Here is a 26,915-nt window from a genome sequence, read left to right as displayed (position 1 = left end):
TTAAATATTTTGTATATATGAATTTAGATAAATGCTAATGATAAAAAAATTTTAGAATATTTTTTATTTATTTATTTTTTTCGGTACGCGGGCCTCTCACTGTTGTGGCCTCTCCCGTTGCGGAGCACAGGCTCCGGACGGGCAGGCTCAGCGGCCACGGCTCACGGGCCCAGCCGCTCCGCGGCACATGGGATCTTCCCGGAACGGGGCACAAACCCGCGTCCCCTTCATCAGCAGGTGGACTCTCAACAACTGTGCCACCAGGGAAGCCCAGAATATTTTTATCTAATACTGACTGAAAGGTTTTGTCTGAAGAATCTAATTTTTATCTATATACAAGGATAAGTGTGGGAGAGAGATTCCTGGTTACCATGAAATCTATATGCTATTTTTAAAGGAGTCTGACTTCCCTTTATTTAAAAAAAAAATTTTGTTTTTGGCTGTACCACGCAGCTTGCCAGATTGTTAGTTCTCAGACTAGGGATTGAACCCAGGCCCCCAGCACTGGAGGTGCAGAGTCCTAAGCACTGGACCTCCAGGGAATTCCCTGACTTATCTTTTAAAAAAAATATTTTATTTATTTATTTATTTTTGGCTGCATCCGGTCTTAGTTGCAGCATGCGGGATCTTTAGTTGTGGCATGCGGGCTCCTCTCTAGTTGTGGTGCGTGGGTTTTCTCTCTCTAGTTGTGGCACACAGGCTCCAGGGCACGTGGGCTCTGTAGTTGTGGTGTGTGGGTTCCAGAGCGCGTGGGCTCTGTAGTTTGTGGCATGCAGGCTCTCTAGTTGTGGCGCACAAGCTCAGTAGTTGTGCACAGGCTTAGCTCCCCTGTGGCATGTGGGATCTTAGTTTCCCAACCAGGGATCGAACCCACGTCCCCTGCATTGGAAGGCGGATTCTTTATCACTGGACCACCAAGGAAGTCCCCTCCCTGACTTATCTTTAATACAAAGTACTTCACTTAAAACATTTCAACAAATTCTTAATTAACTGGCAATATCTACATGTTTTAATGTCCTGAATACCTACAAAGAACATTATTATAGTTAGACATAACTTATTTTACCAAACACAGATTGTATTTCTAATTTTTTCTCTATTAAAATTTATTAGTTTTTTTAGATGCTTTTTTTTAAACAGCTAACTTTTTAAAAAGTGAAGTTTCTCCCTTAGAGATAAAAATCTGAACAATTACTGAATTTTTAATAATGCTTTTATAGCATTTCAAAAGCAATTCTTAATTCAAACCAATACCTTTAAAAGATAAATTAAAAACTCAGTTTAATTTCAAGGGTTTTCATAAGGTAGAGAATGCAGGCCATGTTTTACATTTAATAAACATAACTGTTATATAATAAATACAAAATAAAGAAAAAGAGAGTGATAACTATCATCAAGGGTGAAACAGTATATAAATTTTAATCTACAAGGCTGCTTCCTGCATCTGCATCGATGTAATCTGAGAATTCTCTATCAATTTCAGTTACAGAAGGAATCTCTGTAGCCAAATTTATCATTCACTTTCATGCACCCACGTGCGAAGTCGTAGGTGAATATCTATAGGAATACAATTTATTGTCTGCTCCTCCACTCAGAAGTAACTGCGTAAAGGGAGAGGAAAAAAACATAAACACAGAAGTAAATACAATTATTTCATATGACTGCTGAACCTAATTAAATACTGATGATTCTGATTACAGAAGGAATTATGGATGAGCAATTAACTTGCGTTGAGAGTTAATACTAAAACGGGCCAATTGCATCAAATTTCACTACTATATTACAAATATACTATATATATATACACTATATTAAAACTTTAAAAGTGGTGATTTTAATTTGGTTGAGGCATAATATGCTACTGTACTTTCTATGAAGCATTTGCTAAGAAATGTAATAAAATTTAAAAGTTTGAAGGGTAATATAGTTTTACCTGCTTAAGAAAATTACGTTTTTAAAAGATGGCACATTGTTTGTAGGTAAATGGATACTACAGATTTTTCAGATAGCCCTCAAACCTGCATTTGGAAAGCGTTCTTAGGCAATAAGAGCTTTTACGTGTGTGTGTGTGTATAATTAAATTGTAATTCTTTAAGAATATTTTATAATACAGCCATATTATCTAAGATTTTTCTAAGTAGCAAATACTTTGATCCAATTAGTCTGAAGTAGCAAGTTTAGGGACTTAAAACATTTCAATAAAATACTCATGAGAAAAAAAGTGCTTCAAAATATTCAAATTTTACTACTCCTAATATTAAAGGACAATGTTTTTCTTCTTTAAATGAGATATGAGATTTTATGAATATTAATGGAACTTAGAATACAGAATTATAAATATCAGATATATTGAAACTAGTAACTCTGTAAACACAAATACCAGATTTATTCTAAAAACATAATGTAGTTTCTTCCTCTCTACCAAATAACTAATAAATTCTTACCCCTGTGACTGTCCAGTCTACACTCAGAACTTTGTCTTCATGAGCAGCCAGATCATAGAGAGGAGCCTTACAACTAAAAGATGAAAATATTAACATGTTATATGCATTTCATAGTATTAAACAAACATATATGACTAGTCACTTATACTTTTCTGCAAATTTTAGTTTACCATCCTTGCCCCAATAATCACTTAATCTTAAAATTCTGAGCATTTACTTGACTACTTCTGTTTTTCCTGTATCATTAGCAGACTGTGGTTTTGGTTACTGCCTCTCCATTCTACTTGTAGAAATATGTAAATAAATTGTATATGCATTCTCTTGGGGGCCCTCTGCATATATTAGTATCGCAACACTAACTGATGAATAAGAAAGGAACCTTTAAATTTTATCTTTAAAATTCTGTATTTTTACTTAATTGCCTATTAACATATAATTTACAATTTGACCACAGTTCCATTCATTCAGGCCACTCCCCTTCGAATTCTATAATTATCATATTTATATTAAGGTTTGGGTTTTTTTTCCTATTTTATATAACAAGGTCAGAAAGATGGATTTCATAAATTGTGTTTTTGGCAAAAGATAAACTATCACAATTAAATTCATTCAGAATGCAAAAAACCCCAACATATTAACATTAAGAAAATTCCTTTGATCCTGGCCTTCCTTTTTGATATCAATATGTATCATTTCAGGATATATGACCCAGACCTTTCTTTTAACCCTTTTGCTTTTGGATAGTCATTTCAGTGTTCATTTCATTTTCTCTGTATACAATGGGGCAATTGATAGATTTCCTTTGTAAGTCATCAACAGGAGTTACCTTCTCGTATCCCACAGCTTAACCATGTTATCTAAAGAGCCTGAAATGAGCTGCTGCTCATGGGCAGGAGACCACTTGACTGATGTGACCCAGCCTGTATGGGAGGTTAGGGACAGCGACACCAAAGAACCATCTGAACAAAACAGACAACCATTATTAAATTTTAGAAAACAGAAGTAGGCAGAACCCCCCCCCCAAATTTCTAGAAAAGTATCTTTTTATACACATCTCTAGTGAGAAGAGAAACTGATGTTACTCACTCATATTTTTCCTTCAGAGGTTTACACAACTCACCTTTAGTTCGGGGATCCCACAGTCTGATATGCCTATCTGTACTTCCAGATGCTAAACGTTTACAAAGTGGAGAATAGGAGATACAATTAAACACTTTATTTCCTGTCTGAAAAAAAAAGAGGAAAGAACATGTAACCAGGGTGGGCGAAAAGTAACCATCTCCTAGAAGTTTACCGGGCTTAAAAGCTCAAACTTAATCAGAGAAACACTGAATTTGTCTTACCAAAGTTGACTTAAGACTGCCGGACTCAGCATCCCACACTCTAATTGTGTGGTCCCAAGATGCACTGCAGATTTCTTCAGCATCTGACCACAGAACCGAGGAAATTGCTTCCTTGTGGCCAGAGAGGGTCACTATGGGAGTCTAGAAATGAAGGACACCCAAAAGGGAAAGCATTTTTGGTTTAGAGTGATTGAAGCAATAATAATAGTTATTACTTTTAAAGCTGATTTGCCAGATATTTTGTCAGGTGCTTTAGCTTTCACATCCTACCTTATTTCTTCTTTACAGCAATCCTCCAAGACATATTTCTGTTTTTATTTTATAGATGAAAACACTGAAGTTGAGAAAGATAACTTGCCCAAGGTCATACTGTTTATAAATGGCAGATCTGAGATTGAACCCAAATATTACTCCAAAATTTGTAGTCTTTCCACAGTATTCTGTTGCTTCCCCTTCTGCTCTACTTTTCATTTTGAGGAATATTAACACTAATTAAATTCTCCCAGTTGACAAAGATGTTATATGTAGAAGCTAGAAGAAAAAGCTCTGGGGTCAGAAAGACCTAGGTTTGAGGTAAGGTGCTGCTATTTTCTACATAAATCTTCCAGGTTAATTAATTGCAGTAGGTTATTCTCACCACCTCATTTCTTCAGCATCCAATCTTTAAATAATGCCCATGGCTCATTTATTAGAATTCCAAAATCTCTAATGTCCCTCTCAAATTAAAATCATCAAACTAGGTATACTGTCTGTCTTAAATACAAAGAACATGTAAAAGAAGGAAGGAAAACTCTTGAAATGGGGGACAGTTGACCTACTTGTGTAACTCTGTTACATTTAACCTTCTTAAATGTTAAGGGGGTTGTACTAGATTAGAGATCAGCAAAGTTTTTTGATAAAGATCCAGAAAGTAAAAATTTTAGCCTTTCCAGGCCACATACAGTCTCTGTTCCGTGTTCTTTGTTTTTAAAGCCCCTTAAAAATGGAAAAATCATTCTTAGCACTCTGTAGTACAAAATCAGGCCACAGCCAAATCACCTGTGGGGCTGTTATTTGCCAACTGCTGGACCAAATGATCCCTAAGGTCTCTCTTCCAGCCCTAAAATTTTCCTGGAAGTAGTAAAGGAACGTGATAGAGGAGTGAGGAACAGAACAACCTCTATTGTGATCCAAAACAAAAAGTAAGGTAACAATCAATCAGAGGCTCCAGGATAGGAAATGGCATGTAAAATGATGGGTAAATGTATATGAATAAGCAATCCCATTCCTAGGTATTTACCTAAGAAAAATGAAAACTTACGTTCACATAAAAAACTGTCCACAAATGTTTATAGCAGTTTTATTTATAACTGTCAAACTAGAAACAACCCAAATATCCTTCAACTGGTGAATGATTAAACCAACTGTTGTATATCCATACAATAGACTACTAGTCAGCATTTAAAAGGAATAAACCATGATGCCCAATAATCTGGATGAATCTTTCTTTGTTTCCCTCCTCAAATACATTACGATATGTGAAAAAAAAGCTTGATCCAAAAGGCTACATACTGTGTGATTCCACTTATATGATATTCTAGAAAAAGAAAAATTACAGGAACAGAGATCTGATGGTAGTTGTCAGGTGATAGAAATAGAGAGGAAAGGCTGACTACAAATGGGCAACATGAGTTTCAGGGGATGGCAAACTCTCCCGTATCTTGAATACGTAGTAGTTACATATTCTATGTATTTATCAAAACTCAAAAGCTATACACCAAAAAGAGTGAATTTTCCTACATGTACATTTTTTTTTTTTTTAAGATAGAAAAGTCAACTTTGGCATTGTTACTGCAAACAAACTTCAGCAGAATAGTACTGGAGGGGACTTCTTTGGTGGTCCAGTGGTTAAGAATCCACCTTCCAATGCAGGGGATGCAGGTTCGATTCCTGGTCGGGAGATTAAGATCCCACATGCCGTGGGGCAAGCAACAGAGGAGCCCGCGCTCTGGAGGCTGCACACAACTAGAGAGAAGCCCTCATGCCTCAATGAAGATCCTGCGTGCTGCAACTAAGACCTGAGGCAGCCAAATGAATGAATGAATGAATTTTTAAAAAAGAACAAATGCTCAAAAAAAGAATAGTACTGCAGGAAAAACAGCAATTTTGAGAGAAAATGTGGAAAAAACCTTATTCTATGTTAATATATGAAACAAACGACCAGTAAATGAACTGATTGAGAGCATTACTCATATTAATACAAGCCAGGTACTAGAAAGAAATCCAGAGAGAAAATAACTTTTTGATATTTGTCTTATTTTGGTCTTAATAACCCAACTTTTCCTATTATTTCTAATTTCAACTGCAAATAGCACTTCAAGGGTTTCTAGCATAACTTCAATTAATAATTTATGAATGCACAGATTTAAAGCTTATAAAAACCTAAATGAAAAAAATGAATATATTGTGATTTCTCTCAAATAAAATGAACAGTGGAAGCAAGCTTATGAACGTGCACACCTAAAAATAAAAGTTATCAGCAAGGCACTGAGTGGGAGAAAATACTTATAATACCTATATCCAGCAAAGACCTTGAATACAAAATACAAAAAGAAAGCTAGTCGTTAAAACAGTATGGTACTGGCACAAAAATGGAAATATAGATCAATGGAACAGGGTAGAAATTGCCCCATAGGGTAGAAAGCCCAGAAATAAATGCATGCACCTATGGTTAATTAATCTAAGACAAAGGAGGCAAGATTATATATAATGGAGAAAAGACAGTCTCTTCAGTAAATGGTGCTGGGAAAACTGGACAGCTACAAGTAAAAAAATGAAATTAGAACATCCTTTTACACCATACACAAAAATAAACTCAAAATGGACTAAAGACCGAATTGTAAGACTGGATACTATAAAACTCTTAAAGGAAAACATAAGCAGAACACTCTGACATAAACCATAGCAATATCTTTTTCGATCCATCTCTAGAGTAATGGCAATAAAAACAAAAATAAACAAATGGGACCTAATGAAACTCAAAAGCTTTTGCATAGCAAAGGAAACCATAAATAAAATGAAAAGACAACCCACAGAATGGGAGAAAATATTTGCAAACAATGTGACTGACAAAGGATTAATTTCCAAAATTTCCCAACAGCTCATGCAGCTCAATATCAAAAAAACAACCCAGTCAAAAAATGGGCAGAAGACCTAAATACACATTTCCCCAAAGAAGACACACAGATGGCCAAGAGGCACATGAAAAGATGCTCAACATCGCTAATTATTAGAGAAATGCAAATCAAAACTACAATGAAATATCACCTCATACCAGTCAGAATGGCCATCATCAAGAAATCTACAAATAAATGCTGGAGAGGGTGTGGAGAAAAGGGAACCCTCCTACATTGGTGGGAATGTAAGTTGGTACAGCCACTATGGAGAACAGTATGGAGGTTCCTTAAGAAACTAAAAATAGAGCTACCATATGATCCAGCAATCTCACTCCTGGGCATATATCTGGAGAAAAACTAGCTTTGAAAGGACATATGCACCCCAATGTTCACTGCAGCACTGTTTATAAGAGCCAAGACATGGAAGCAACCTAAATGTCCATTGACAGATGAATGGATAAAGAAGATGTGGTACATATATACAGTGGAATATTACTCAGCCATTAAAAATAAAGAAATAATGACATTTGCAGCAACATGGATGGACATGGAGATTATCATACTAAGTGAAGTAAGTCAGACAGAGAAAGACAGATATCAGATGATATTGCTTATATGCAGAACTAAAAAAAAAAGATACAAATGAACTTATTTACAAAACAGAAACAGACTCACAGACAATGAACTTATGGTTCTGGGGGGTGGGGAAGAGAAGGGGGAGGGATAGATTGGGAGTTTGGGATTGACATGTACACACTGCTATATTTAAAATAGATAACCAACAAGGACCTACTGTATAGCACAGGGAACTCTGCTCAATACTCTGTAATAACCTAAATGGGAAAGGAATTTGAAGTAGAATAGATACATATATATGTATAACTGAATCACTTTGCTGTACACCTGAAACTAACACAACATTGTTAATCAACTATACTCCAATATAAAATAAAATAAAAAATAAAAACAAAATATAAAAAGATCTCTTACAAATCAATAAGAAAAAGATAAGCAACACACTTAAAAAAAAATGCAGTGGTTAAGAATCTGAGCTTCCACTGCAGGGGGCACGGGTCTGATCCCTGGTCAGGGAACTAAGATCCCGCATGCCGTGTGGTGCAGCAAAAAAAAAAGTGCTAAAAACATGAACAGGCACTTCAAAATTAGCTATCAAAGGGCTGGGACTTAAAATACACTACACACCACCAGAAATCACAAAATAAGACACCTTTTAACAGTAAGTAAATGTAAACATGTTATGTGATAAAATAAAATCAGTTATGGTACTAAAAAATTGACCATATCAAGTGGTGATATGGATGTGGAGTAACTTTGACTCTCATACTGTCAGTGGGAGTATAAACTGATATAACCATCTTGGAAAATGTTTTGGCAGTATTAAACATTCATAAAACTGAACATGTGCGTACCCTGTCACTCAGCAATTCTACTCCTGCAATTCTACATATGCAGAAATGACGACATATGTGCACCAAAAAACAAGTACAGCAACTTTATTTATGGTGGCTAAAACTAGAAACAATCTAAATGTCCATCAAAACAAGAGCAAATAAATTCTGGTATATTCATGTAATGGCATGCTATCTATTACTGAAAAGAACTATTACATGCAGTAGATGAATGAAATCTCACAGATATTACAGGCATACCTCAGAGGTACTGAGGGTTTGGGTCCAGACAACCACAAAAAAGCAAACACTGTAATAAAGTGAGTCACAAGAATTTTTTGGTTTCCCAGTGCATATAAAAGTTATTGTTTAGGGCTTCCCTGGTGGTGCAGTGGTTGAGAGTCAGCCTGCCGATGCAGGGGACATGGGTTCGTGCCCCGGTCTGGGAAGATCCCACATGCCGCGGAGCGGCTGGGCCCATGAGCCATGGCTGCTGAGCCTGCGTGTCCGGAGCCTGTGCTCCGCAACAGGAGAGGCCACAGCAGTGAGAGGCACACGTACTAAAAAAAAAAAAAAAAAAAAAAAAGTTATGTTTATGCTATACTGTAGTATATTAAATATGCAATAGCGTTATGTATTAAAAACGTACATACCTTAATTAAAAATTACTGCTAAAAATAGTAACCATCATCTGAGTCTTCAGCAACTCATAATCTTTTTGCCTTTGGAGGGTCTTGCCTCAATGTTGATGGCTACTGACTGATCGGGTGGTGGTTGGTGAAGGCCAGGGTTGCTGTGGTAATTTCTTAAAATGAGACGACAATGACGTTTGCCACATTGATTGACCTTTCATGAACAACTTCTCTGTAGTATTCAATGCTGTTTGATAGCATTCTACCCATAGTAGAACTTCTTTCAAAATTGGAGTCAAATCTTTCAAACCCTGCTGCTGCTTCTTCAACTAAGTTTATGTAATATTCTAAATCATTTGTTATCATTTCAATAATCTTTATAGCATCTTCACCAAGAGTAGATTCCATCTCAAGAAACCACTTTCTTTGCACAACCATAAAAAGCACCTCCTCATCCATTAAAGTCTTACAATGAGATTGCAGCAATTCAGTCACATCTTCAGGCTCTACTTCTAGTACTAGTTTTTTAAATTATTTCTACCACATCTGCAGTTACTTCCTCCACTGAAGTCTTGAACCCCTCAAAGTCATCCATGAGGGTTGCAATCAACTTCTTCCAAACTCCTGTTAATGTTGATATTTTGACCTCGATAAATCATGAATGTTCTTCATGGCATCTAGAAATGATGAATTCTTTCCAAAGGTTTTTTTTTTCTTAAAGCTTTTTTAAAAATTTATTTTTTAATTCTTTTTAAGTTTTGGCTGCATCGGGTCTTAGTTGCGGGATCTTCGTTGCGGCACGCGGGGTCTTTTGTTGCAGCACGCGGGCTTCTTTCTAGTTATGGTGCGCAGGCTCCAGAGCACGTGGGCTCAGTAGTCGTGGGGTGCGGGCTTAGTTGCCCCGCAGCATGTGGGATCTCAGTTCTCCAACCAGGTATCAAACCCGCGTCCCCTGCATTAGAAGGTGAATTCTTAACCACTGGACCACCAGGGAAGTCCCTCCAAAGGTTTTCAGATGACTGCCCAGATCCATCAGAGGAATCACTAAGTATGGCAGTTATTGTCTTATGAAATATATTTCTTAAATAATAAGGCTTAAAAGTTGAAATTACTCCTTGACCCATGGGCTGCAGAATGGATGCTGTGTTAGCAGGCATGAAAATAACATTAATCTTCTTGAACATCTCCATCAGAACTCTTGGATGACCAGGTGCACTGTCAATGAGCAGTAATGTTTTTAAAAAGGAATCTTTTTTCTGAGCAGTAGGTCTCAACAGTGGGCTTAAAATACTTAGTAAACCATGCCGTAAACAGATGTACTGTCATCCAGGCTTTGTTGTTCTATTCACAGAGCACAGACGGAGTAGATTTAACATAATTCTTAAGGTCCCTAGGATTTTCAGAATGGTAAATGAGCACTGGCCTCAACTTCAAGTCACCAGCTGCATTAGCCCCTAACAAGAGAGTCAGCCTGTCCTTTGAAGCTTTGAAGCCAGGCATTGACTTGTCCTCTCTCATAAAAGTCTTAGATGGCATCTTCTTTTAAAAGAAGGATGTTTTATCCGCTTTGAAAATCTGTTAGTGTAGTCACCTTCGTTTAATTTCTTAGCTAGATCTTCTGGATAACTTGCTGCAGCTTCTACATCAGCACTTGCTACACTTTGAACTTGTATGTTATAAAGACTGCTTTCCTTAAATCTCTTGAAGCAACTTCTGCTCGCTTCAAACTTTTCTTCTACAGCTTCCTCACCACTCTCGGCCTTCAAAGGATTGAAGAGAGTTAGGGCCTTCCTCTGGATTAGGCTTTGGTTTAAGGGAATGTTGTGGCTGGTCTGATCTTTTACGCAGACCACTCAAACTTTCTTCATATCAGCAACAAGGCTGTTTCACTTTATCATTCATGTGCCCACTGGAGTAGCACTTTTCCTTCAAAAACTTTTCCTTTGCATTCACAACTTGGCTAACTGGCATAAGAGGCCTATCTTTTTGACCTCTCTCAGCTTTTGACATGCCTTCCTCACTAAGCTTAATCATTTCTAGCTTTCGATTTAAAGTGAAAGACATGAGACTTCCTTTCACTTCAACACTTAAGACTCCACTGTAGGGTTTTTAATTGGCCTAATTTCAATATTGTTGAATCTCAGGGAGTAGGCAGGCCTGAGAGGAGCAAGAGAGATGGGGGAACGGCTGGTCGGTGGAGCAGTCAGAACATACACATTTACTGATTAAGTTCACTGTCTTATATGGGCGTGGTTCATGGCACCCCAAAGCAATTACAATGGTAACATCAAAGATCACTGATCACCGATCACCATAACAAATATAATAATAATTTAAAAGTCTGAGATATTTTGAGACTTATCAAAGTGTGACACAGAGACACGAAGTGAATAAAGGCTGCTGGAAAAATGGAACCAGCAGGCTTGACACACAGTTGCCACAAACCTTCAATTTGTAAAAAAATGCATTATCTGCAAAGTGCAATAAAATGAGGTATGCCTGTATATGAAGCTTAAAACTAGGTGAAACTAATCTAGGATAAGTCAGAACAGTGATCACTTTTAGGAGGCTACTGATTTCAAGGGAGCCTAGAGGGCATCTTCTAGGGTGTCGGTAATTCTTGATGTTTTGATTTAGATAGTGATTACTTGGGTATACACAACTGCAAAAATGCATTGAGCTGTATACTTAATTATACGTATGCCAAACTTCAACTAACATAAAGGTTAAAAAAAAAAAGCTACCTTGTAAGTAAAGTATTTTGATAATTCAAGAAGTCTTTTTCTACTCAGATATATTCTTTACAGGTTGATCAGGGATATGCATCAATAAATTACCACTGGCACATTATCCAATTGGTAAGGCATTTCCAGCTTTAATGTGTCTTATGAGACAAGTGATAAGGAAGCTGAATTGCCGCCAGATCATTCAACTTGCAATTCAGCAGTCTGTTTAAATGTATAAATTATAAACCACTACTTTCAGTTGGAAACAGTAAGTGCTATTGTTTACTGCAGTTTACGTGAGTTTGAGGAATCACTTATTCTTCATTTTCAACAGTTTTTATAAGATATCTATCTTGTTATTGGTGACTATAAGAAATAATGTGCAAATGTGTGCCTGATTTAATGCACATCCATTACAGCTGTTAGAAAATGAATGAAACATACGATTTCCTAAATCTGACTCAGTATTGTTCTTCTCATTAAATATATTAATACAGGTCAGATCATATTATGATAAATATCCTTCTAATGGAACAGAGCAAATAAGAATCTGGATTAACTTTCTGAGTTTGATTTAATTGGATCTATAGCAAAATGATAGAATCAAAACCTCAATTAAACTCTTGGTTTCTACTGATTTAGGAGATGTACTAGAATTACATCCTCAGTGTATGAAACATTATTACTATTACTATTTTTTAAACTGAAGTATAGTTGACTTACAATGTTGTGTTAGTTTCTGGTATACAGCAAAGTGATTCAGTTATCTATTCTTTTTCAGATTCTTTTCCATTATGGTTTATTACAAGATATTGAATATAGTTCCCTGTGCTCTACAGCAGGACCTGTTGTTTACTTATTTTATACATAGTAGTCTGTGTCTGCTAATCCCAAACTCCTAATTTGCTCCCCCCCAACCCCTTCTCTCCTTTGGTCACCATAAGGTTGTTTTCTATGTCTGTGAGTCTGCAACATTATCATTAAACAGTCAGGTAATGAGATATTTCACTAAACTTAGTGCAAGCTTCAACAATTAAAAGATCCTACTTTAAAATTCACCATGAGCAACTCCAACAAAGATGTTAAAAAAAAAAAATTCACCATGAGGCCAAATATAATAGCTAAATAATCAACCTATCAAGCTGTAAACCTAGCTTAATGCAACTACATTCAATAACTCAAATAAATGCAGCAGAGTATTTATAATAAAAATTTACAAATCTACTGAAAGAAAGCCTTATGGTTGAAGCAGCAAGACAAGACAAAAGGAAACTAAGTATGAACAATTATATTAAATTAACATATATTTGTCAATAAAGACTTAAGCCGGGACTTCCCTGGTGGTGCAGTGGTTAAGAATCCGCCTGCCAACGCAGGGGACACGGGTTCAAGCTCTGGTCCGGGAAGATCCCACATGCCGCGGAGCAACTAAGCCCGTGTGCCACAACTACTGAGCCTCCGTTCTAGAGCCCGCAAGCCACAACTACTGAGCCTGCATGACAAAACTACTGAAGCCTGTGTGCCTAGAGCCCGTGCTCCACAACAAGAGAAGCCACCACAATGAGAAGACCGCGCACGGCAACAAAGAGTAGCCCCTGCTCACAGCAACTAGAGAGAGCCAGAGTGCAGCAACAAAGACCCATTGCAGCAATCAATCAATCAATCAATCAATTTATCAAAAAAAAAAAACCCTAAGCCCAATACTGTCAGTTCTCACAAATACTTACTCTTGTTAGTCCCAATTGCTCTGTTTTCTGTTTCTTTCTTGGTCGATTTGTGGATTCTTCCATTTCATCTTCTTCATCTGTAGGGACTATATCACAGAGAATTAGATTTGGTAGAGTTAAAATTTAAGGTAAATATTAATTACAAACAGTCTCAAATAATTCTTATATTTCTAGGTATATACTTTCTCTGTTATCTCAACTGGTTAGGGAGTTAACATTTCTCCTCATTTTGGTTAATGGAAATTCTATCTAAAAACAATACCTGGCTTACCAATCTTCGAAAAGGAGAAAGCAAAAAATAAAGTGTTATACATTAAAATCCTAAAACCTACCCAGTTTGGTATCTTATTAAGATTATCATTATGGCTATTCATCAGTTTACCATATCTATGAAAAGTTGCTTACTATTATAGTTGTAGGAGAGTTCTGACCAGATTGCATTTATATTATGAAGAAGGGAATGACATGGTAAGTAAACACATGTTAAAAGGACATACATTCCAGCCATGTTTATTCTTCTTGACTATTTCACTTTTCTAACAATAAATTAAAAGTGTTTCATAGATAGTTTTTTTTTTCTTTTGTGGTACGCGGGCCTCTCACTGCTGTGGCCTCTCCTGTTGCGGAGCACAGGCTCCGGACGTGCAGGCCCAGCGGCCATGGCTCATGGGCCCAGCCGCTCCACGGCACATGGGATCCTCCCGGTCCGGGGCACGAACCCGCGTCCCCTGCAACGGCAGGCGGACTCTCAACCACTGCGCCACCAGGGAAGCCCGATAGTTATTTTTTGATTAAAATCTTCGTTATCCACCATTTGACTAGGTAGCAAACCCAGATTAAAAAAACCATAGATTTTAATGTTTTGTAACTATTTTATAAATGTCATGTGCTTTTCCCAAACTAGACTATAAGCACCTTAAGGGTAACAACTAATCATAGATAATATCTCATCTACCCAGCACTATCAAAAAGTATTTCACAAAAGGAAAAATTCCTACACAAACAACTTTCTGCCTCAAAACTGTTTGCTTTAACTAAAATGGATTTATATTTCCTGCCATTTTACACATATTTATTTAAAACTGTTTAAGCTGGGCTTAACTGTATTTAGGGTGTTGTACAGTAATATAGCAATTTCCTCAGAAGCAACAGAGGTATTTTGATCTGCTTACCCATGCAATAAATAGTTCTGTACTACTACTTTTTAAAATATGTGGGTTTTCCCCCTTCTTTTCTTCTAGCAGTGTCTTCTTACTATTATCAAGGTACTTTCCTCTAAGAGTCCCCTTGTCTCCTCTATTTGTTCTTTCTAATCTACGTTTTCAAAGTGAGAAAATTAAGTTTGGTAAAATTGTATTAAAAAAAATTTTTTTAAAGTAAACCAGCTAAACTAAGAAATGTCTCTAATAGTAAAGTATATCAAAATGACTCAGAAGGTAATTTGTTTATTTCCACGTTCCTGAATAAGGGAACTCTGAGAACTAAGGTAGTTATGTCACACTGCACCAGATGTGTTATTGGTACTTGCAGGGATTCAGTGACATCATCCAATAAATAAGGGGGTGGTAGAGCAGAAAAACATTTTGAAACACAAAGAAATATGCTAATTTTTCTCTATACTATAGTACTTTATTTGTGACCTAAAAAGCTCTGGTCCATTTTTTATAGAAAAATATGGGCTAAAAAGTCTTTTTTTCACTGAAATTCTTGAAATATCATTAATAAGTCAACGTAGAAGAAACATTTCATTTACCTGTAGACCAAATCTTTAGCATCTTATCCCAGGAGCCACTGCAAAACTAAAAAAAAAATATATGAAGCGAAAGAGTATGCAATATAATCCATCATATTGTTTGCCTGGTTTTCTTCTGCTATTTAACTTGAAATCTTTACTTTGCCCTGAAATCCTTACTACTATGGCATCACCTATCTGCCTGTCTTCCTAGTCTCTGGGAAGTTGTACCCTCAATCTCATGGCAACTGAAAGAGCTGCCATTCTTATAGGGCCCGTACCCTGGCCATGGTTGCTTAGATCAGGGTGGGCAACTGACCTACACTGTGGCAGTAGGTCTCTTCCTCCTTCAGAGGAAAGAGAAAACTTGTGTTTTTTTTGAAAAAAACTGTGTTTTTTTTTTTTGAAAACTTGTGTTTTAGAGAGCTGAAGTTAATCTTTTTCCAGGGACAGACAGTATAGGATGTAAAACCTGGGAATACTGAAGGCCAGGTTTTATTGCCATGTGGAGAAAGCCAGACTGAGGTAAGAGAATGAAGTCAATTTGGGGAGACGAGAGGGAGGAGGTGTGCTAGCCACATGCAAGCCTCTACTCCATTGGTTCCTGACATCCAAATGCATCATCACCCTGCTCATGATGTGGTGCATCACTCCCTCCTTGGGTCTTTTAAGCTAAAAAATGTTCAGGATGAGTTTCTATCTCTTATAGCCAAAGGACAGGGTACAGTTAGTTCACTTAAGTTTGGACTCAACAACATGTAAACCTTCTTTATGCCTCAATATGAATACTCATAAATTTTTAACTTTGAATGCAGAAACGTCCTCTGTTACACTAACTGGCAAAGAAATGCTGAAGAAACACTCTTAAATCTAGAATACTTCATGTGGTTTGGAGAATTTTCAAATGGTGAGGGAGTTTGTAACCCCTCTTAAGTAAATACTGCGTTGCCCTCATAGCTTGACTAACTTTTACCATTTTGTTGTGATACAGAGTAGATCAGCAGTAATAGTAAAACAACCTCGATTAATGCTAACTTTAGTGCATGCTAAGTTTTAGGGGATCAGCTAGACATTTTCAATTAATGACAGCACTATGAGTAGCTGAAGGACTGAAAATGTCAATCACTATGATTTGAGGAGGTTACATAAAGAAATTACTTTTTTACCTGAGTTCTTAAAATTTCTGCTATTTATATAAAATTCTAAACCAGAGATACCCAGAGTCAGGGAGTGACTCTTCATATCTCTCATTATGAGTATTTACTTTTGGTTTGAAATCATATTCTTAAGTCACCAATTGTTATGGAAGTAGGACGATCACAGTAACTTTATGTAGAAAAGACATTTTTGCACAAGAAGCTCAAATTCTAATTGAACACAGTACTAATAACACAATAGCTACTTACTTTGGTTCCTGTGCTATCAACAGCTATAGATTCCACACTGCCAGCATGACCCCTGCAGCAGTGCAGGGCTTTCACTTTGTTTCTCTCTACATTCCACTCCCATAGGAGAATAGTCTGATCCATAGAGGCACTCAGTAGTATGCAAGACAGATTGTCTGAAGAAAGGAGAACACAAGGATAAGAAACAAATTAGTACAAAAATTTTAAATAGTGTTCCAAAACTAAAGAACAAAATTTTTTGTAGTTGTTGATAAAGATGTTAAAAAGGTAAAAGACCTCATATAGCCACCTTTGAAAAAAGAAGCTAACTGATGGTATAAAAGGGAAGATTCTTCAAAAATAGTAGAGGGACTTCCCTGGAGGTCCAGTGGTTAAGACTCCGTGCTTATACTGCAGGAGCGGGTTTGATCCCTAGTTGGGGAACTAAGATCCCGCATGCCACAGGGCACAGCCAAAAAACAAAACAAAACTATAAAAGACATGCATTTAACACACTCAATATTAACTTGAAAATGTATATTATGTGATATAATTTTAGGATTCACTTCTACTGATTTACGGATTTTTTAATGTGTATATTTTTGAAAGACCCTTTAAAAACTGAGGCATGAGACATTTCTTATCCTGTCCCCATTCTGCCCCAGCATCGAAAATGGCTTATTTCCAATTCCCTATCCAGGATTCCTCTCCATTTAGGCAGAGTCCTAACCTTTTTTGACCCAGGCCACATCTTTTACAACGTCTGTATGTCCCACAACTGTCATTATTGACTTTCCTTCCAAGGACCAGATCCGAGAAGTCTTATCATAAGAACCAGTCAAGATCCTGTGAGGAGAAAAAAATCCTATGAAACACAAAAAACAGCTTTTCTCAAATCCTGAAATCAATTATATTTCTAAAGCACTGATAAAGTAAACCTTGAGGATTATATTTTTAAACTCTTCTTTAATATAAAGATTAAGATTTCAAAACACACTAGAATAAATCAGAAGATGTTACATTTGGCTTTTCCTGACCTCCTAAAATAAAAATGTAACTGACAAACCCTAGATTTCATTTTTATGATTGTTGTAAAATAATACCACTCCCAGGGAAGCTAAATGAATTGTTTGAAAAGCCTAATAGTCCTTTGTATTTAACCAGTGAAAACCATTAAATAAAAAACCAGTAGAACCATTTAAAGTAAAAGTAAAACCAGTAAAAACATAACTATGTAATAACTCCAGGGAGACATTCTTTGAAAGTAAGCTCCTACTGAGATCCATTCTTGAGGTGTTTTTCTACAATAAGGCCAGAGGGGGTCTGCTCTGAACGATTCATACCTTCTTGATTCCAGTCTGCCCTTTTCAGCCCTAAAAATAGCATGATCTGCATCTTCAGGGTAGTAGGCTGGGAGATCTGTGGCTAGAAAAGGTTTTTTTCCCTCTATGAAACAAATTATATTCTTGGTCTTAAAAGCAACATAATCAAATAAATGCCCTAAGACACACGACCTATTCAGAAGACAAATGTCACTACAACATCTTTAGACAGAAAAGAAAACCTGTTAATAGATACGTTTCTTCTTGACTACACTAATTTAAAGGTCTTTGGCATGGTCACTATATATATATATATATATATATATATATATATATATATATATGTCACAAAATTACTTTCACAAAGAACAAGTAATCAGAGAAAAATATTCATATAGTACACTTAAAATGGATACAAAAACATTCATCTGGCAATACCATTCCTCTGCCCCGTCGATCGCACTGATCCAGTCATCATGGAACATGCATTGTTCTGGCTGAGGTGCAGTATACTTTTCCACGTACTCTAGTTCCACAACCTCTTCCTAGTCACAGAGAGAAACCAGAAATCAATCAAGAGAGGGCTTCCCCAGAGGCACAGTGGTTGAGAGTCTGCCTGCTGATGCAGGGGACACGGGTTCGTGCCCCGGTCTGGGAGGATCCCGCGTGCCATGGAGCGGCTGGGCGCATGAGTCATGGCCGCTGAGCCTGTGTGTCCGGAGCCTGTGCTTCGCAACGGGAGAGGCCACAACGGTGAGAGGCCCGCGTATCGTCAAAAAAAAAAAAAAAAATCAATCAGGTGGTGCAGTTTTTAAATGGTACGTTATGAAAATAAAGGACCCCCGGTGTAATTTATCTCCTTCATGTAATAATTCCCCTTCAGAATCCAGAAGATTTGGAGCCATATAAAAAGTGAAAAACTTTATTTGACCTAATCATATGCTAAGAGTAATATCAAGAAATATTAATGACCTTGGAAAACTTATGCTAAAAGTAGAAAAAAAAGAATATAAGAAACTTTATAAAATCATAAAAGCATGCTGTTTAATGGATACAGAGCTTCTGTTTAGGATGATGAAAAAATTCTAGAAATGGACAGTGGTGATGGTTGCATAATATTGTGAATGTACTTAATGCCACTTAATTGTACACTTAAAAATGGTTAAGGGCTGGGGCTTCCCTGGTGGCGCAGTGGTTGAGAGTCCGCCTGCCGATGCAGGGGACGTGGGTTCGTGCCCCGGTCCAGGAGGATCCCACATGCCACGGAGCGGCTGGGCCCGTGAGCCATGGCCACTGAGCCTGCGCGTCTGGAGCCTGTGCTCCGCAGCAGGAGAGGCCACAGCAGTGAGAGGCCCGTGTACCGCAAAAAAAAAAAAAAAAAAAAAAAAATGGTTAAGGGCTTCCCTGGTGGCGCAGTGGTTGAGAGTCCGCCTGCCGATGCAGGGGACGCGGGTTCGTGCCCCAGTCCGGGAAGATCCCACATGCCGCGGAGCAGCTGGGCCCGTAAGCCATGGCCGCTGAGCCTGTGCGTCTGGAGCCTGTGCTCCGCAAGGGGAGAGGCCACAGTATATTTCACCACAGTTCCAAAAATTGCCCCCTAATCATAAAAGCAATTATAAATATTTTAAATTATAGAAGTAATAATAAGGAAAGTTTGAAAATTAGAGGAAGGGGCAATCACTATAACTCACAATAACCTAACCCATAAGTTTATATATGTACACAATCATTTTATATACCTTTATTAGTAGTAAACATATATTTGCTATTCCCTTTCTTGACAACTGTTCCACAAATATGAAGTTATCTTTCCTTGTTCATTCATCTGCATTTCTTGAATAATACTCTTAGAAAAAAAGAGGGAATTTAAACATTGAAGATATAGAAACCGAGGTTCAGTTTCTAGGAAAAAACAGTAATCAAAAGGTTCTTGGTTCCTGTAGATTCAGGCTGATTCTAAATGAAGTTTTCCTACATTATCTGGTAATACCTTAAGTAAAATAGAGCAGGTAAGCATTTGAACTTACTGATGAGATGTTTTCCAGTTCCATGTGTTTGAACAAGGGCATTCGCAGAAACTGGCCCTTGATAAGGAAATCAAACTCCACATGTTTGTGGAACTCTAAAGAAAATACATAATAAAATTATCATTGTTAGGACCTGAAGTGGTATTGGCAGAGGTAAATGAGAGACCCCCCAAAACAAACAGGTACCTATTATCCTAGTGTGGCCTCCAAGTTTCTCCAGAATTTCTCCATGGCACAATCAGACCATGTATTCCAGTATATTATGTGATTTTTAAGAAGAGAAATACTTTGTTCTGTTGGTATAGTATTTTTATTGTTGATGGTGTAATCATGTTGATTAAGGAAACCTTTGTATTCTAAGAAGAATCCCAAATATATACAAAAGTAGGAATAACATAATGAATCCTCATTCCCAGCTTTTACCAACTCATGGACAATCATCTATACTCCTCCCTCCACTCTCCTGCTGGTTTTTTTTAAAGCAAAACTCAGAAATGATATAATTTCATCTGTAAATGCTTTAGTGTGTAATCTCTAAAATATAAAGACTAAAAAAGTCACAATGTTAAAAATTTAACATTACTTATTCCTTTTAATACCATAAAGCCAGTCAATGTTCATATTTCCTTGTTTCATAAATGTCTTTTAACAGTGAGCTTTCTAGAATCAGCATCCGAAGTCCTCACATTATATTTGATTAATATCTTTAACAGTTCTCTGTCCTTTTTTTCCATTGCCTTTTATTTGCTGAAGAAACTGGGTCTTCTTGTAATACTTCTTACATTCTGGCTTTGGTTGATTATATCTCCAAGGTATCCTTTAACATGTTCCTCTACCACCTACATACAACCTGTACATTAGGCAGACCCAAATGCCTGATTAGACTTTGGGTCTGTCTGTTTCTGGCAAGATATTTACACACCATATTGTATTTCCTATTGTATCACATTAGAAAGCACACTATCTCACTGTGTCTCCTTTTATGATATTAAGATCTACCTCTGAGTTCAGATGATGTCAGTCTGATCCCATCCACCATAACGTTCTTTGTTAGCCTTTTACCTAATAAATGGCTTTAGTAGCTATAGATATTCACTTCTTAAATCCATTATTTCATTTGGAGTTACAAAATGCTAAAAATTCTTCATTCTTTCTGATTTATTAGCTATAATAAAATCCTTCTTAAAGAAAAATTCCCTCATTGACTCTTTGGCTTGTTACTTTTTTAAAAACCTGAACCTGGGCTTCCCTGGTGGCGCAGTGGTTAAGAATCTGCCTACCAATGCAGGGTACATGGGTTTGAGCCCTGGTCTGGGAAGATCCGACATGATGCGGAGCAACAAAGCCCGTGAGCCAAAACTACTGAAGCCCGTGTGCCTAGAGCCCACGCTCTGCAACAAGAGAAGCCACCGCAGTGAGAAGCCTGCGCACCGAAATCAAGAGCAGCCCCTGCTCACCGCAACTAGAGAAAAGCCCGCGTGCAGCAATGAAGACCCAACGCAACCAAAGATAAATAAATAAAATAAAATAAAAATCTGAATCATTTTGCATCTTCAACTCAAGAGCAGTGACTCAGTTAATCGATTTACACAAAAAGACAAATCAATGTTCATCTACAAGTTTAGAAAAATATGCAAATATTTGGGTAACAACAACCAACCATATACTGATATTGCAAAGTGTCTTGCAAGAAAATAATTCTTATGCTAGTTCAGAGTTTTTCAACAAGTAGAATATATGACATCTTTGGAGTTTAGAAAACTAACTATGCATCAGAATCTCTACACTATTGTACATCCATGATGAAAGATAAGAACCGATAGGAAATGCTATGTGAATATCTCTGTATCAAGAACTATATCTTGCTAACAATGAAAAGACCTTGTCCCCCTGCAAAAAAGTTGTTCAAAAACATCTTAAGCTTAACAAAAAAGTTATAAGATTTTTGGAAGAGGAAGTGTAAAATATAGTTTACAATTCTCACCTCCCCATTCCTCCAACTAGGGTAGAATCAAAAGAGCTTTAAAAGCATCAGAAACATCTGCATAAAAATATGCTTGCCTCTAGGGCTTCCCTGGTGGCGCAGTGGTTGAGAGTCCGCCTGCCCATGCAGGAGACACGGGTTCGTGCCCCGGTCCAGGAAGATCCCAAATGCCGCGGAACCACTGGGCCCATTAGCTGTGGCCGCTGAGCCTGCACGTCAGGAGCCTGTGCTCCGCAATGGGAGAGGCCACAACAGTGAGAGGCCCGCATACCGCAAAAAAAAAAAAAAAAAAAGCTTGCCTCTAAATGATGGCTCCATTGACAAATTTTGTTTTTAAAGATTATGCTTTATGTTATTTTCCATTTTTCATGTTTAAATCTTCTACTATATATATGGTTTCATTACTTTTTAAAGAAACATTTTATTATAGAAAATTCCAAACATATACAAAAGTGGAGAATAATAAACCTTCCTATACCTATCGCCCAACTTCAACCATTATCATCTTATGACCAATCTTGTTTGATCAATATTTTTGCATACATTGTTCATATTAATTTTACAATGTTCAAATCATTTTAATTTTATATTAAATTTACATATAAATTTATAGCCCATAATTTTTTTTACATACGTTTAATTTATTTTAATTTATATCTTTATAAATGTTTTACTTGATACTGTAGCATATTTATGTTTGTTTTATCCATTATTTTAAAATGAATTTTAAATACTTAAATAAAATACTAGTATTAATACTGGCATTTGTTATTATACAAAACAAATGCTCAAATTCAGATATTGTAATTTTGCTTTGTAGAAGCACCAAGATGCTTGTTCTATGCCTACCCAATCTAGCCCTCACGTCTTCATTACCTCTACATCACAACTTTTACACTAAAATCTTTACTCCTAAATCTCAACCACCTTCTCTCCATATTGCCTTAAAAGCAGATTAAACTGAATTTCTTTTCTCCTGAAAACTTATTTCAAAGCATTTTTCAAACTATCATACAGTAGGGAAATCCATGTTATAAATTTTACCATGATAAAATCCATGCAATATTATAAAATAATGCCCCCAAAGGGCTATAAATAACATGTCATGTATTTCAGTCTAGTTAGTGTCACTGTGCTTTCTCCTAACTTTTCAGAGTATATATACCCACCGTTTTTGGCCTCAAGCAATTTATTAATGATGTTACTAAGGTCAGCAATTTCAGAGGCTGCAGGTATCGAGAAAGGAACATCATCTACCGCATATCTACAAAAAGGAAACAATAAATCAAGTCTATAGATGTTTAACAAATGTGCATTTATTCATTCAACAAACATTTATTGGGTATCTAATACATGCCAGACATTTTGCTACATGGGGTTAACAAAAAATGAATTAACCTGTGGTCTCTGTTCTTGGAAAGGGTTAAAGTCTGGTAATCAAATACGAGGGAAGTATGTAAGAACAGTGTCATAAGTAATACATAAAATGGGAGAACAAGGAAGTGGTAGGTCATTTCAACCAGAGAAAAGGGGGCTGGGAGAACAGAGTCTGAAAGGATGCATAAAAAACATCACTCTTACACTACATCTAGAAAAGTGAGTTTCTGCCAGGTGAAGTGTGGCGAGGCAGAAAGAAGGGGTGCAGGAAAGCAGGGAGAGCAGCAAAAAAAATAGCTAAGAGTTATTAAAGAGCTGCCCACCCAGCTTATTCCAGAAAGTGTTACTTTACTCTAGACAGTGACCAAAGATAAGGCTAAAGAGATGTGCATGGAGTAGTTTAGATGCTCTGTGAAGTACTTTTTACTTCTTTCCCTAGGCAATGGAGGAACCACTGTCCAAGTCAAATAACATCATCAGAATTTTGTTTAGTTAGATCTTTCTTGGCAGCACTGCAGAGACTGGATTACAGGTACACACAGCAGGAGGCAGATTAAGAAACTCTTGTGAGAGAGAATGGGAGAAAATTCTTGCAAATCACATATCTGACAAGGAACATGTATCTAGAATATATAGAGAACATTTATAACTCAGTAATAAAGACAACCCTATTTTAAAAAGGGGCCAAGGATCGAAATAGACATTTCTCCAGAGAAGGTATACAAATGATCAACAGGCACATGAAAAGATGCTGAGCACTGTTAGTCATAAAGGAAGTGCAAGTCAAACCACAATGAGATATCACTTCATACCCACTAGGATGGCTACAATAAGAAAGACAGATATTAAGTGTTGGTGAGTATGTGGAGACATTAAACCCTTATCATTGCTGGTAGAAAGGTAAAATGGTATGATTGCTTTGGAAAAATCTGGCAGTTCCTCAAAAAGTTAAACACAGCATTACCACTTGACCCAGCAACTCCATTCGTAAGTATATACCCAAGAGAAATGAACATATATGTTTACACAAAAACTTGTGCACAAATGTTCACACCACCACTATTCCTAATAGCTAAAAGGTGAAAACAACCCAAATGTCCATCAACTGAACAATGGAAACACAACTTGGTATATCCATACAACGGAATATTATTGAGCAGTAAAAAGGAATGAAGTACTGATATATATATATATATATAAAAGCCTTCCCCCCACCCCCGCTCCCATTGTGGCAAAAAGAGATTTATTACAACATGTCTTGATGAGCCCTGTTTTATATATATAGGTATATATATATATATATATGTATATATATATATAAAACAACATGGATGAACCTTGAAAAACATCATACTAAGTGAAAGAAGCCAGTCACAAAAGACCATGTACTGTATAATCCTATTTATATGAAATGTCCATAACAGACAAATCTATAGAGACAGAAAGTAAATTAGTGATTGCCCTGGGCTGGGGGGATTTGGAAGTATTTGGGTGTGGGGGGAGGGAGTAACAGCTAAAGGATGATGAAAAATGTTCTAAAATTTACTGTGGTGATGGTTGCATAATTCTGCAAATACACTCAAAACTAGTGAATTGGACACTTAAATGTGTGAATTCTATTGCACATGAATTACATCTCAATAAAGTTGTTACAAAAAACAAAACCAAAAAAGTCTTCATAAGGTCTGAATTTAGGCTATATTTGTGGGGAATGTAAAAGTTTCAAAAGATGTTAAGGTAGAACTTCCAGGGCTCACCAAGACATGCTATGATAAGTCTCTTTTTGTCACAATGGGAGAGGGGGATGGAGGTTTCAGATCTTGCTAAAATGTAGATTCTAAATCAGCAAGTCTGAGGTACAGTCTGAGATTCTGCTTTTTGTAACCAGCTCCCAAGTGATGCCAATGCTGCTGGTCTGCAAACTACACTTTGAGTAGTAAGGCTGTAGTTATATATTTATCATGCTGAAAAAAGTAAAAAGTTATTTAGGTTCTCCAAAAGATAACAAAGCCTAGAAATTTAAAGTTTTGGTTTACTATGATATTTTGGCCAGTAAGATGAGTAGGGAAAAGTAGCATAATTACATACTCATATAGGAAGATACATGCATATGTAAATTATACACATATACATGAATAAATCTACTTTCCCCTCTCATTTTACTGATGAGAACGTATTGCGTGAAAGGAAGAAGCGAGAAGTTTAATTTCTAGGTTTTGTTACCTTTTTGGAAAACCTAAATATATAAACACAAACACACATACACACATATGATGTTTATCCATTTATCACAGGAGTTAAAATACAGTGCTCTAATATTTCTTAAAACTTCATGTGAATCAACAATAATCTCCATAAAACTTTTAATTAGAAAAAATACAGTGATCATGCTATTCCATCACCATATTCCTTTAGAAGCATTTCGACTAAGTATATATACTCATCTGTATTGATAATACAATTTAAATGTACTGTAAGCAACAATACAAGAGGAGTGAATATGATGTACCAGGTCAACACATAAAGCTACAAACACAGAATCAAAAATATAATCTTAATTGAGGTGGGAGTTTTTTAGTTTATAGCTGACATTAGCTTGTTAATACAACAAATATTTATTATTTATCATCAGTTCCAGAAGAACTTGACAAACATTTGTTGACTCAGTCAATCCAAGAAGCATAAGATAATCTCTACAATCAAGAGGCTTACAATATAGTTGAAGGGACCAGGCGAAACAAAAAAAAGTTAATTAATAGTGTAATATACGCCACAAAGCAGAATATAATTAGGTTTCAAATGATTGCTACATACCTGGGGACCATTTGTAAAATGTTTACATACATATAGGTATACACATACAGGTACATATATATACACACGTATACGTGTAGATTTATGTATATAAATACACAAATCTGTAACTGAATTGACTTCATACTCATCAAAAACCAGTTCTACCAACTCCCTATTGAGAGCTCCACCTTCTAGCCTGGTTTAGAAAAGCATCGTCTATCACCCACGTAGGAAAATGAAGTTGTGTTTTCAGACACTGTGAAATACCACTAAGCAGACAGCCTATAACGACTTGGTCCGTTGTTCACTGTTCAATTACATAATGCACTTCATTCAGGAAGCAAACCTGAAGCCCTTCAGGTCCCTCTACACTCACAATTCAAATTATATACAGCCTGAGTCTAGGCAAGAAGGCTCGGTGATCCTTGAGAAATCCTCGCAAGGTACCGCTTCCATTTGAACGAAAACTCGCTCAAGCGAGGAATCCAGCCAAAAAAAGGGAAAAAGTGAATTGATGGCAAAGATAACCAGGGATGCACAAGGTCATACCGGAGTGGAAAGGATCCCGGGACTGGGGGGCGGGAGGCGGGAGTGGGGAGGAGAGAAGGGGAGAGAAAGGGAATACGCTTACTTACTTCTTGTTGTCAGTGAAGAAGCGTGTCTGGAGCTGAGCCATGGCTTGCCTACGAAAACGTATGGGTAACAGACAACCGGCGCTTTGGACTCTCAGGACTGCAAAAAGAGGCAGCTCAAAGTTAGACCGCACGTGTCAGAGAAAAGCAGCAGTCGAACACTGGGCTTCCGCTTTCTTTCCTCGGGCCTCCTCAGCCAGGAGGCACCACGAGGCTTCTCTTCC

The 26,915-nt window shown here is 36.9% G+C and overlaps 1 protein-coding gene across 1 annotated transcript; it reads right to left on the bottom strand.

Moving 5' to 3' along the window:
• Nucleotides 1–378: 378 nt before the first annotated feature.
• Nucleotides 379–26,915, bottom strand: WDR12 (WD repeat domain 12). Its single transcript, XM_082657682.1, has 13 exons — nucleotides 26,695–26,915; nucleotides 23,056–23,150; nucleotides 19,903–19,997; nucleotides 18,314–18,420; nucleotides 17,284–17,399; nucleotides 16,575–16,729; nucleotides 15,190–15,235; nucleotides 13,437–13,522; nucleotides 3,788–3,928; nucleotides 3,565–3,670; nucleotides 3,271–3,403; nucleotides 2,445–2,517; nucleotides 379–1,601 (listed from the first exon to the last, which is right to left on the bottom strand). The coding sequence occupies exons 1-13, from the start codon at nucleotides 26,733–26,735 to the stop codon at nucleotides 1,524–1,526; spliced, it is 1,272 nt and encodes a 423-aa protein (XP_082513808.1). The 5' UTR covers nucleotides 26,736–26,915; the 3' UTR covers nucleotides 379–1,523.

The sequence above is a fragment of the Grampus griseus genome, assembly GCF_964374135.1.
Source record: "Grampus griseus genome assembly, chromosome: 7".
Lineage (NCBI taxonomy): Eukaryota > Metazoa > Chordata > Mammalia > Artiodactyla > Delphinidae > Grampus > Grampus griseus.
The sequence above is the reverse complement of the archived record's forward strand: the minus strand, read 5'-3'. Positions and strand labels throughout refer to the sequence as shown.

What these genes read in the sequence shown, in the direction of transcription:
- WDR12 (XM_082657682.1), bottom strand. Translation starts at nt 26,735, where the DNA reads ATGGCTCAGCTCCAGACACGCTTCTTCACTGACAACAAGAA. An exon ending in TGTGGCCTGGGTCAAAAAAG is followed by an intron (nt 16,730 to 17,283) that starts GTTAGGACTCTG and finishes TCCTTTCTTCAG; the next exon opens with ACAATCTGTCTTGCATACTA. An exon ending in GCTAAAGATTTGGTCTACAG is followed by an intron (nt 13,523 to 15,189) that starts GTAAATGAAATG and finishes TCTGTGATATAG; the next exon opens with TCCCTACAGATGAAGAAGAT.